Source organism: Pelmatolapia mariae, linkage group LG16_19 (genome assembly GCF_036321145.2).
Source record: "Pelmatolapia mariae isolate MD_Pm_ZW linkage group LG16_19, Pm_UMD_F_2, whole genome shotgun sequence".
Lineage (NCBI taxonomy): Eukaryota > Metazoa > Chordata > Actinopteri > Cichliformes > Cichlidae > Pelmatolapia > Pelmatolapia mariae.
Genome location: NC_086241.1, coordinates 754293 through 767436, shown reverse-complemented (window position 1 = coordinate 767436; position 13144 = coordinate 754293). Strand labels below are relative to the sequence as shown.

Genomic DNA, 13144 nt, shown 5'->3' with positions numbered 1-13144 from the left:
TGACATCTGAGCCCTGAAGGTCTGAACCCAAGCACATCAAAAAAGAGGAAGATGTCGGGCTCTGGGCTGACACTCGGCTTACATTTCTCAGCTGATATTATTTGAACAAAACTGCAGTGAGAGAAAAAAGGCAGCTTTATTAAATGTTGGACCTGCTTTCAGAGTTAATGAATAACCAGCTCACGCTCTACTCTTGGTATTTTTTATTAATCGTTTGTTAAATCAGACAAATTCAAAGAAACCCTTCAAACTAAAGCTCTGCGCTCCCATCAGCTCCTCGGCGAGCTGAACCATCGTGACGTCCTCCTTCAGGAAGACATAAAGTGCATGAAGTCCTGCTGAGAGAAGCCGACGTGCTTCCGTCCGACCGGACGTCCAGTCCGAGTCCACGTTTATCAACCAGTCGGATCAGAAACGATTTCTCGCCAACAGCAGCAAACGAACAGAAACAGGAAGCAGGGGGCGGGGCGGGGTACTGCGGTTCCAGGACTCTTTCGATCCGTCAGCAGTCTGAATCCCTGAACTTTAAACCAGATCGGAATGATGAGAAACTTCCTGGACTTCAGACCGGCTCCCCTCTGTGTCGACGACTGTACACTGACAGCACCAGGCGGCACAGCAGGGGGCGCCATGGGACAACAGCTTCAGGTAAAACATCATTTCTATCCTATACAAACAAAGTTTAAATTGATCTTTTCATGAATTTATTGATAAATATTGTCCTGCAGAGGAGACGGCGCCGTTTCTGCTGCTGCTGTCGGAGTGAAGGTGGTGGTGATGTCATCGCGTTTGGTTTGTGTCCTTTGATCGGCTTCCATCCATCAGTTTATTTATTGATCTGTCCATACCGAGCGCCCTGTGTGTGTGTGTCTGTCCATGCCATTTGTTTCTGCTGTACACACACACACACAGGGCGCGGGCTGATGACATCATCTCTACAGGCCCAGAGACTTGCGTACGATCTTCTGGGCGAGCTTGTTGAACTGCTCTCGATCTTCCCGCCACATTTTGGAGGCGTCGACGTTCGCTCCGCTCTCATCGTTGGGCTCTGAGAGGAGAGGAGAGGACCGAGTACGCAGGTGAAGCATGGTTTACACATGATGACATCACAGAAAGGTGTGTGATTACCTGCCAGCATGCTGACCACAGACAGCAGGATCTTCTCCACACTCTGGACTGGACTCCACCTCTCTGCACTACTCTCATATCCCATCGGATCGTCGCCCGGAGCGTGGAGGATGGAGATACAGACCCGACCGTCCGGATAGACTGAGGAGGAGGAGGAGGAGGAGGAAGATGATTAATAAGGGAGCACGACTCAGCCCGCCCATCTGAAAGAATCCAACATATTTAACGACGACCAGTTTAACACACAGGTTTAGTTTGTAATGCCCACAGGTGCGAATGCTGCCAGACTGGTGACCTGTCCAGGTGGACCTGCTGCTGGGACAGGCTCCACCCCCCGACAAGCATGGGTAGATGTTTCTGAATGCTGTGAATCTGATTTTAAGACGTTTCTGTTCAAACGCTTCATTAAAGCTGAGACTCGCGTGTCGTGTCATGTGAGCGTCTCTCTGAGTTTTTGGGGTTCATTTTTTTGTAAAAACTTCATTAAACACTTTCAGCGAGGACATATTTGGAAACAGGATGTTCTTTATCTGCTCCTCAAAGTGCCGCCCGGCGGCTCAGGTGTTGCCATCGAGTCCTCACAGGTGCAGCAGAACAACACCTGACAGGTAAACAAGCCTCCCGTCAGGTGAGGCAGCACTCAGAGGCTATCTGTTTCCATCAAACATCTCGTTGTTATCAGTGTGCAAAGTGCTTCCTGTCGGCTGTCTGACGTTCCTGCTTTGACAGCTGCTGTTTTATCAGCACACAATAGATACGAGAGCCGAGCAATTAATCTGATCATTTCATATTTTAATCTCAGTTTCCAACAATTCAGGAAACAAGATAAAGCTCCTGCTGCAGCCGGAGCCATGCAGGACGGAGAACAAGCTTTATTTTTACTCATTCAGATATTTCACATTTCTATGAAACAACAGGTTTGATGCAGAGGAGCTGGGTGGTGTAGACCTACAGACACCTGCTGGCAGCCTGGCACCTGTTCTCACCTGTGCGAGCGGTGCCATGAAGGGCAGATGGTGAGTAAACGTTCAGCTCAGAAAGTTTGAAAACTTTTTCTCTTCTTTTTGAAACCTGAGACGTGTTTTTTCCATCACCTTTGAGGAGGTTCAAGCCCGCTCAGTGTTTTCTTCTTCGTGGGTTTCACCTGCGGCGGTTGCAGGCTGTTGATGGATGATCAGACACTACAGTTGCAGGAGGAAGTTCAGCTCGGGGGCATGCTGGTGCAGGGTGGTGATCATGGGCCAGCAGCGAGCAGCTTGTCCTCTAATCAGGACTGAGCGTGCTCAGACGGTTACCCTGCTGTGACATCATGGCTCAGCGCTCTAATCACAGCAGTAATGACAGCGCGCTAACAGCATGCTAACAGCACGCTAGCAGCACGTTCACATTAGTGCTACGTGCTGTGACTGGTCACATGACTGCTTTGAAGTCAAACCGACTCTCAGAAGATTTGGCCGTTACTGTGACAACGCAGCCTTGTGTCACATGACTTGTCACATGGATGAGGGGGTCACTGCAGTCTGTTTACCTTTCAAAACAGACGCAAACCAAGCGTGTTCTGTTCAGGAACCTGAGGCACACCCGAGTTTACTCCAGGTGTGTTTAAGAGTTTGTCTGTTTTCAGGTGAACACGACGGGTTAAAACCTGAGCGCGAGGCTCTAAACGGGTCTAAAACCGTGAAAACACGAGCTCGTCGCTGATTCACTGTCTGTGCTGGATTAAAGTGACTGAGAGGGAGAGAGGATAAACATCACATCAGCTTCTCCACAAACACACCTCCAGTCTGAACCGAGCTTTAACCTTCATAAAACCCTTTGAGAACACAAGCTGTCTGTGCAGGTGAGGGGGCGGAGCTCAGCCACAGGTGGACTTACTGTTGGGGTGAAACATGTCGCAGGTGAACCTCATCTTTGGAGGACTGAGGGGGTAATCGGAGGGGAAGCTGAGGATGGCTGGAAACACTCCGCCTTCGAAGCACGTGTCCTGAGGACCCCTGAAACACACACAGGAAGTACACGTGAGACCCACAGGGCACGAAACCAAAGAGCACCTGAAGAACTCTGAGAACACAGTATGTGACTTACTTCAACATAACGTGGGTCTGATGTTCAGACCAAATGATGAGAAGATCTTAGAAAGAACGCTGGACTGTAAACATGCTGTGTAAATGCTGCTGCTCCGTGTACAGTAGGGATGGGTACCAGGGCTCGCAAAATTTCAAAATCCCTGGTAGCCCTTCGGGCAGGGACTCTTCAGTTTTTGGTAGCCCAAAATAAATTTAAGTAGCCCGAATAAAAAAGGGGGCAATTTTTTTATATGTTTTGTTTCCTGTTTTGTTTCCGTTACAATATTATACTTTAATGTATAATATTGTAACGGAAACAAAACATTAATCAAAAAAATGTTGAAACACAAATTACAATATTGTATAAAAATTACAATCATCAACTCAAATACTTGGTTGTAATTGAACAGAAATTTCTATGAACTTGTAAGAACTGTACAACAGGAATCAGTCTGTGTCAGATCCTGAATTTGAAATTTCCACTGGAGTCACAGGTAAGAGGCAAGTGGAACCAAGATCTAGGCCATTTGCTTTTTGAAGTTTGCAAAGACTGCTAAATTTTGCCAGTGGTAGTTCACTCTTTGCAATATAGTAGGCTGTTCTAAACAGATTTTTCAGGTTGATTTTTAGTATGTTATTTGCAGACTGAGCAATAATCCATTTCTCATGGGTTCTAATGGGGGCCTTTCTTAAAATTACTGGTCCCAGTAACAAAGGCGCTCGTCGACTCAGAAATCGAGGGAAACCAACAACACACCCGGCAGAACATTATGTTATTTACACGTAGTGCTGGGCGATATGGAAAAAATATTTATCACGATATGAATTATTTTATATCACGATAACGATATATATCACGATATACCACCTGACCTGTGGTCATCTGGAAAGTATGCAGTCTGTAAACAGCGAGTGGAGAGGGTGCAGTTGTTTTGAGTTACCATAAAGCATGTCGCAAATCCGGGTGCACGTAAAGCAGCACCATGTCGCAAAACCACAAGACGGAGTTTCTTTGCAAAAAATATCATTTTTTTTATACTTTATTTTCTCTTGCATAAAGTTAAGAGTATGTATAGTGAGAAGACAACATTAATATATTTGCACAGGCTATTTAACCCTTTAAGACCTACCATAGAACCAAGTCCGCCAGAGTTTCTTTACATTTTACATGCTGTAGTGCCATTTGTGGGAGCATTTCAAGTTGCTATACATCAATACAACCGTTCTAGCCCAAAGTTTAATAATATGTATGTATTAAGTCCATAGTAACTACATAAATTGCAAAAAAGTGCAATAAACTACAAAAAAATTGAAAATCTTTTTTTTTTTTTGTTACATATATTTCTAGTTAGAGAAATTTAAGAGGCTTATCCCTCAAAACTGTAAATACAAAAAAGTTGCACAAAATAGTTTCCAACCACGAGAAATTTATTTTGAGTGTCTTCATAGTTTTATTTTTGAGATACACAAATTTTATATACCACAGGAAAAATGAAAATAAATAAATGCAAATTTGCAAAAACACAGCATGTGCATCAAAATAAACTATTTCCAACAGTGTAATTTGACTTCTAAGCATCCCGGAAACGATACAGAAGAGCATAAAGTCAAACATGACTTTTAAAAACACCAACATAGGCTTTGAAGCTAAAAAACTATATTTTCCGCGAAATGACGTCACTTCCGGTTTTGGACAGCTAATGGCGGACATGCGATAGTTCGCGCTGACTTATATTCCAACTAGTAAGTGTTATGAACAGCTGATCGGATCGGCAAAGCGTGTTTCTGGAATATTATGTTTTTGTTGCTGGAAGTACTTTTTATGCAATTTTTGCAAAGCTATATGTGGAAGGAAACCGTGACCTAGGGCAAGCTAATGGAATAATATGTAAGTACAACTCCTACGTTTTCATATGCAAAAGAAATTATTGCGCTACCTCACGTGGTTCCAGTTCTACAGGGATTTAAAAATAGTTAGGGAAAACGGAGTGTGCCTGCTCCGACCGGTTGTAAAGGGTTAATGATCTTTTTTATGTAATAATTTATAAAATTAGGGTTAGAAACGATAGAAACGATAGAAGACAAATGGCACGATAGACACTTTTCTATCGTCCACACGATATATATCGTCATATCGCCCAGCACTATTTACACGGGTGCAACTTCTTATCTTGTGCGCGTCTTTTATTTTGACAGCGAATGCGCACCTGCGGACCACTTATGTGCACCCCTGTTTAAGCTTCCTGCGGGAGATTTCACTTGTCATGTTTGATAGTAAACTAACGATTGATAAGACGATGTCAGAGGAATTGGTGCGCAAATTATCGTCACTCACCAATCAGTACTGTCGCTCTCTATACACAGTTCGCGCGATTGCAAAGTGAAAGCAAAAAACAAGCGCAAATTCAAATGCGATTTCAATATGTCACATAGAGGGCTGCTCGATTATGGCAAAAATGATAATCACGATTATTTTCACTGAAACTGAGATCTCGATTATTTGATGATATTTATTTAACAATAACAATGTATTGAATAATGGCTTTAAAGATTGTCAAAAATAGTATAAAATAGTGTGCAAATACAAATACAGTGCAAATGTTTGCAATATAAAAAATAAAATGTAAACATCTATGTTTAGTGAACTTTGCCATGTCGCTCTGTGGTGCAGCTACAACACCAAAGTTTACACACTATGTCTACTTGATCCACGTCTGACTCCGCGAACCCATAATGTTTCCACACCACTGAAGGGTTTTTTACCTCTCTTTTCAACCAACGGCAGTCACTCTCCTCTCCAAATAACTTCTGCTTAGCTTTCCGAGCTTCCCTCTGTTAGCTCCTCTTAATTGTTGTGACGCGTGTTCGAAACGCAGAGAGGTGCGCTCGATTTGCCACACGGAGCAGCGCGAGAGTAAAGCACGAGGGAGGTGCTAATAATCGGCTCGGTCATTTTTAATGATCGTTGAAAGCCCAGATCGTAATTTAGATTAAAATTCGATTAATTGAGCAGCCCTAGTCACATATTGACAGTGGTTCACCGATGCCAATGACATATTTACCCAGCTACATTTCTGAAAGAATGCAAAAGCATTGACATATATTTTTCCTTCCTATGATAGCCCGACGGGCAGGGCAGGGATAGATTCTGGTAGCCCGACTGGAAAAATCGCTAGCCCCGGGACGTCGGGCTAGCGATTTTGCGAGCCCTGGGTACCTGTATCATAAACGGTAGTAACCAGACTGAAAAGCAGCGCACATTTCGGTGCTTTTTTTTTACTGAGATGTCATACACTTTGGATTCTAGCCAATCATTTTACCTTTGCAAGCGTAGTAGGCGGGCCCAGGTACGTACGTTCTTTTAGAGCAGAGCTACAGATTAAAAATGCCCAAGGCGAAGCGGTCAAAGTCTGGCTGTACTTCACAGCAAAAGATGCAAACTCAGCAGCCTGCAACAAGTGCTTTAAGGTGATACTGTGCAAAGGAGGTAACACCTCGAATCTGATGAAACACCTGGCGACGTATAGCATTTTGTTAAAAGCCGAAAAATGCACCGTATTTGACAGCTTGCTGCGAGACCTCACACCAAGCACATCTACTGCGGGTGTGGTGCCTGTTATCGGACCCGGAGTTAGCAACATCCCCCAAAAACCCGAAGAGGAGAGTCCTGGCCCCTAGCCCTGCCAGTGTAGCAGAAATGATGAGGATGATGATGGCAGCAGCAGCCGTTCTTCTCTGCGTGAGTAGCTTAATGTTGTTCGTGTGTAATTTACGTTGAGTAGGCTAACCACGTTATTACATTAATGCATGTAAGGTGAACTAGCAAACACCGTCGTAGTTACATGCGGCTGTCTTCTTGTTTGATGGCAGACGCTCCCTTCACCCTGGCCAAAAAGACTAAAATGACCAAAGAAAAAGAGGGAAACACCTAAACATGAGAGGTTTTTGGACAAAGTTTGTGTTTTTTCCATTGTTTAAGCACTGCTTCCAGCCAAGAGTGATGCCATAAATCCCCTATAGCTGCAGAAAAGGCTAACATTGTCCAAAAACCTCTCATGTTCAGCTGTTTTTTTGTAAAAAGATAACAAAGTTTGTGTTCTCCATTCTTTAAGCACCGGTTCGAGCACCGTTTAAGCACCAGCACCGTTTCAAAAGTACTGGTTTGGTACTGGTATCGGATAAAACCTAAACGATACCCATCCCTAGTCTACAGTGACATATACTTTTCTTTAGACCGACTTTATCTCCTTATCATTACACTTATTGTTGTTATGTTAGTATTGGGTTGTTGCTGTACTTGGTCTCAGCGTACCTTTCTCATGGAAAAGGGAGGAAAAACGTCCTGTCAGAAGAAATAGCGGAGCGGCTCCCCACATAGCCGTTGGAGTAGTTTCAGGTACTTGGGGAGAACGTCCTGCGGTTCCTTTAGAAGCAAATTCTTTGTACCGGCTTGGAGAAGCTGTTCTGCTCCTGCAGATCGGTGTGCAGCAGCAGCAGCTGTTTGAAGCTCACCGATCCGTATCAGCCACAAGGACACGGCGCCGGTATCACAGCGTGTTTATGATCGTTACGCCGTCATGGAGCTTCTGAGTCATCAGAGTTCAAGAGGACGTTTGAATATCTGAGCACATCACAGATCTGAGGTCAGGCAGATCAGCCGATCTGATCGTCTGTCTGCAGATTACTTCGGCTTCACCTCCTCCACCATCAGCCGCTCTAATCACTGACCACACACACACTCTGATTGGCTATCTGTGCTACCAATCAGCGCTCGTCTGGCGCGTGTTCTTTCAGATCTGAGAGCAGTTTGATCAAAAACACACATGTGCACTGCCTAGTGACTGCACCGAAAACACAAACGGCTCATCTGTGAGCATACTGGGTCCAGTCTGACACAGGTGATCCCTGTTTGCCTCTAAAACACCTCCAGCTGTCTATCAGTGTAGGCGGAGCCATGGCAGAGGGTCGGCGCGCTCCCAGCAGCTTGTTTCTGAATCTTCGACTAACCAGCGAGTCACAAAACAGTCAGCCGTTAAACATGAGCAGGCAGCTCAGACGTCTTCCCATGAAGAAACAGCATCTCAAAGGGCAGCTCAGAGGACCGACCTGCTCAGGTAATGACCTCGGTAATGATAGGGTGTGGCGTGGTGATGTCATCGGTCAGGGGGATGGCAGGTATGTGGATGGTTGGCCGGAGAACGAGCTCCAGGTTAAATTGAAGGGCAGACTGAAGCTGCTGTCACGCCAACATCCACAACAACAGAAGGCTCCGTTACTAATGACAGACTGAGGGCGCTGCCTTCACTGACATCACGTTCGTGTTGGTTTCTTAGGTACAATAACTTCTGTACATCTACTGCAGTCAGACAGTCTACTTTCACACCGAGTACTCAGAGTACACAGCTGTGGGTCCACATCTGGGGTGTTGTAATGGATTTAGATCCACTGTAACTTCTCTGTTAGAGGAGATATGGACATGAACACACTCGACGTGTGAGAAACCAGAACCTTCTGTTTCTGATTTTGTTCTCTGAGCAGATGTGAACATTGGGAAGTAACTGAAGCATCTCTGAATTCATAGAGGAGCCGGGACAAGTGTTGCCACGCACCCATGTTTGATCCGTTTCTGATAATTCACCACTGAAAACTTAAAGAAGTGCATTCTGGGTAAACTTGTTGGGATAGGTGGCTGCTCAGAACAGGCGAGAGCAAATGAAAGGTGTCCCTTGTACCAGAATAATGACTGCAGCATATGGCTGTGAAACACGTTCTGTATGACGGTGTGAACCAGTCACAGGTCAAACACCTTCAGCAGACGGTTTTCTGACTCCTTGAAGAGTCTCAGGATCAGCGGATGTTCTCTGCAGCTTGTTGCTTCAGTTCTTGCTGAGACTAATTTTGGTCTGCGACAGCAAGAAGCTGCAGCATCTTTAATAACTGATAAGAAATGTTTTTGTCTAACAGCGTATTAAAGAGGACATGAAACACTGAACACATCGAGGCTAATTTACCCCACTGAGCTCTCAGACTCGGACACACATGTAACTGTCTGTGAAGCTGGATTTAACAAATAACAGCTGGAAGCTATAAAAACATGTTTCTGTCAGTACGAACGTGACGTCAGGTGGTTGGTTGGTTGCAGCCAACAGGCTCTCCTCTACACTGTCCTTTACAAACACCAACATCACGGCTAACAGATGGATCTTCCTGTTTCAGTGCAGCTAGCCAAACAGCCACTTCCTGCTACAGACAGTAAAGTGGACAGTATGTCCTGGTTTCACATAAACTCACTGCTGCAGCACTACAGTGATCCCCTCACACTGATGTTTAGCTTTAATGTCCTTATTTTCCTCTGAGGTATCGATCCTGTCACTAGTTAGCTAACATAAACTAATGTGAGTCTGTTAGCCTCAACCAACCAGTCACATGACGTCACGTTCGTACTGACAGAAACATGTTTTTAAAACTTTAAGCTGTTGTTTCTTAAACCCAGCTTCACAGACAGTTACATCTGTGTCAGAGTCTGAGAGCAGGATCAGTTAAATTCTCCTTGATATGTTCAGTGTTTCATGTCCTCTTTAAAAACACACCTCACAGTTAAAATGACACCTGAAAATCTTTGTTGGTCCTCAGCTGTGTCCACACTTCATGGAGAATGATGCTCCTGGTTGTTTCTGTAGGTAGACCAGGCCTTGGTCTTCAGATTAAGACTTCTCCAACACTCGACATCTTTAAAATCCACCTGAAGACACATTTTTACTCCCCAGCATTTAAATTTGAACACTTTTGTGTTGTCTTGTTTCCTGCTCTGTTTTCTTCCAGCCAATAATCCACTGACTTGCCTTAACTTTCTGTTACTGGGGAGTGTACTGATAGCTGTGTTTCATCTCCAACACTTTGAGAACAGCGACACCTTCTGGTCTCGCTCGGTCATCGTCACACTGAACCTGTGAGTTTAGTTGCCATGGTTTACACGTATGAGGGTGACTTCATGACTCAAACTGCAGGTTTTTACTTTCTGAGTTTGGCATAAAGTGTGAAACAGGTTAAAGAAACAAATACAGAGAGGTGAGGCTGTTACTAACCCTAACAGCTGCTAATAAAAGGATCAGACAACTGATCCCAGCAGACGGGAGGTTAAAGCCATGAGGGTGCAGCACTGTTCGCTTTTTAAATGCAATTAGTGTGATTAGTGGATCTATGGAGATCCGTCACTGCTTTCATGACTGAGCCTGACCTTTAAGCACTCAGCACAGAAGTGAAAGTAACTCGTTTGTGCAACAGCCAAATTAGACAAATGCTGGTGCTCACAGAAGTGCTTCAGGTGACTGTGAACGGGAGTGTTGGTCTGGGTGTTTCACAAACTGCTGATATGAAGCATCAGAGTTTACAGAGAAGGTCTGAAGGACCGAAAACATCCAGCGAGCAGCAGTCCTCTTGCGGGGAAATGCCTGGTTGAGGTGTGAGGACAGACTGCTTCAAGCTGATAGTAAAAGCAACAAACTCAAATAACCACTCATAACAACCGAGGTATGCAGAAGAGCACCCCTGAGCCTTAGAACAGATGATCTACAGCAGCAGAAGACCACACCGGTGCCACTCCCACCAGCTAAAGGACAAGGACTGCCACTGCTGCAGGTCTTATATCAGCGATGACGTGGAGGAATCGTTCGAGTGGCAACACCAATTGTTCAGGAGAACACTGCAGCGGCTTCCTGGGCTGTAGCAGCGAGTATAAACAGAAGCAGCTGTGTGATGACGATGCCAGCAGCGTGGGAAACGACCGAAGCAGCAGGTACACTGGCTCTTTAAGAACAGGAAGTGGAGGATGCAGTTCACTCAGACTCACCAAAACCGGACAGCAGAAGATAAAAAACGCTGGTTGCTCTGATGAGTCTCGATTCCTGCTGCTACATTCTGAGTTTGGCATTAACAACCCAAAAGCAGGGATCCTCCTTTGCTTCAGATTCACATCGACAGATTCATGGATGCAGCAGCTGTGTGATGAGGTCATGAAGATGTCATGTCCACACAAACCAAAACCTCTGATGCTTGTATAACCCAGTTGAAGCCAAGCACCTAAGAGTTAAAGTAGCTCTAACCCAGTACTAGTAAACTGTACCCAATAAAGTGGCTGTGAGAGTCCAGTTATAACTGACACATACACAATAACACTCCAAAACAAATACAAACACCCAAAAATGACTCAAACGTGTGTTTCCATGGAGACGGGGTACTCACATGATGAGAGCCTCCCACTCGAAGAAGTTCTCCTCGTTCACTGGACCTGCACAGCAAACACAAACCCTTTAAATCTCCTGCTCTCAGAACTGCTCGGGTGTCTGACTGTTGGAACAACACGTTGCACATCTGCAGAAGCTACAGATGTGTTCTGGTGTCTCACCTGCCACGATGCCCTCAGGTGGGTTCAAAGTCAGCTCTGAAATACAAACACAGAAAGATGAGTGACCTTTGACCTCTGCTGTGGTCCACAGCTCAGTCACATTTTTAAACAGCTGATGGATTGTTTGCTTTCCCATGTTGAAGAAACAATTAACATTTATTCATTTAAAAACAGCCTAAAGTAAGAAAGCAGTTATAAAAGACTTCCCAATTATCTTAAATACCAATCAGATTTACCACAATGATCTATGTTGAACTGTTTATCCATAACTGTAAATCTGCAAGTTTGCACACTTATACACAAAATAATACAACTGTAATTACCCCTAACCTGTAAAGTTGCAATTGTTATACATAGCTCTACATATACACCTTAATATATACTCTGTATATATTATCACTGTGACAGTGTTGCAACTACTTGCACTTTAAATTCTGTTTACACCCACATAAGCTACAAGATTCACAAAGCACTGTTTGCCTGTTTTACTTTCTTTTAATCGTGTGAAGGTAACGTGCAAAGTAAGAATTTCATTGCTCTGCGTAACCATTTGTGTTTTGCGGTGTACATGACAATGAAGTTCTTGAATCTTGAATGAATCGACTAATCTGTGCAGAATTCACATTATTACACAAGATTAAAGTGTAGCAGCCTGAAATGAGCGCATTAAATAAATGACAGGCCTAAATATGAATGTGTACCGAGGCTAATCCCCCAGTTAAAGTTCTTATCGTTAGCCCTCAACGCACCAAATTACACTTAAAAACCTTCAAATGTATCACTCTCAGAAAAGGCAAATCAGCCGCCGTGTCAGTGCAGCGCTAAAGCCTCGCAGCGAGTTTTCCACCTGCGCTCTGTGCTCCTGTAACCAGCAGATAAACATGATGTTCGCACTTTGTGTTCATTTATCACACTTTAGAAGTTTTGAAAGTTACATCACGGCAGCTACATGGAACATTCTGGATAACGCCACAAACACGTTATATAAGCTCCAAATTATACCGCGGTTTAAACTGCAGGTAGACAAAGCCGACACCGGATTATTCACACTGTCCAGATATTCATCAGGTTATCGGTTTGAGTCGCAGGTACAGAAGAACAAACGCTGACAGCAAAGAAAAGCTCAAATCGACCGAACTTTTAACGGAGTTTCGTACAGAGATACAGGCGCTAGCGGAGCTGTTAGCTTAGCATGCTAGCTAACATTAAAAGACCTCCCATTGGCTGAAAGCGGCTCGCGTTACTCACGTTTGTACTCGGCCATAAGTCTCTTGAGCGCTGTGCCAGCCATCGTGTTTACCGGAGAAAATAACAAACAAACAAATAAACAAAAGCGGCTCAGTTTCTCACGTTCTCACAGAGCAACGGACCAACAGCTGATCCAACTGAGCATGCGCAAAACGTATTTCAGTTTGCGTGTCAGCAGACAGCGCACCCTGTCGACAAAAATAAAAACAATAAATTTAAAAACAAAAAAAATTAATTGTTTAGTAATTAAGCTCATTTGTTTAATTGTAAACTTAATTTTACTCAGGTAAATGTTTTT

The 13144-nt window shown here is 44.2% G+C and overlaps 1 protein-coding gene across 2 annotated transcripts; it reads right to left on the bottom strand.

The window, feature by feature from the left end:
* Positions 1–188: 188 nt before the first annotated feature.
* ube2g2 (ubiquitin-conjugating enzyme E2G 2 (UBC7 homolog, yeast)) lies at positions 189–13005 on the bottom strand. Of its 2 annotated transcripts, XM_063497483.1 has the most exons (6): positions 12847–13005; positions 11599–11634; positions 11436–11481; positions 3004–3122; positions 1129–1269; positions 189–1048 (listed from the first exon to the last, which is right to left on the bottom strand). In XM_063497483.1, the coding sequence occupies exons 1-6, from the start codon at positions 12887–12889 to the stop codon at positions 936–938; spliced, it is 498 nt and encodes a 165-aa protein (XP_063353553.1). In that variant the 5' UTR covers positions 12890–13005; the 3' UTR covers positions 189–935. The 2 variants fall into 2 exon arrangements, with proteins under 2 accessions (XP_063353553.1, XP_063353554.1); XM_063497484.1 differs by lacking the exons at positions 11436–11481; positions 11599–11634; positions 12847–13005 and adding an exon at positions 7507–7876.
* Between the last annotated feature and the right edge of the window lie 139 nt (positions 13006–13144).

Coding starts and splice junctions, on each gene's coding strand:
- ube2g2 (XM_063497483.1), bottom strand. CDS start 12,889: ATGGCTGGCACAGCGCTCAAGAGACTTATGGCCGAGTACAAAC. Junction 11,635..12,846: donor ACTTATGGCCGAGTACAAAC/GTGAGTAACGCG, acceptor TTTGTATTTCAG/AGCTGACTTTGAACCCACCT. Junction 1,049..1,128: donor TGTGGTCAGCATGCTGGCAG/GTAATCACACAC, acceptor CTCTCCTCTCAG/AGCCCAACGATGAGAGCGGA.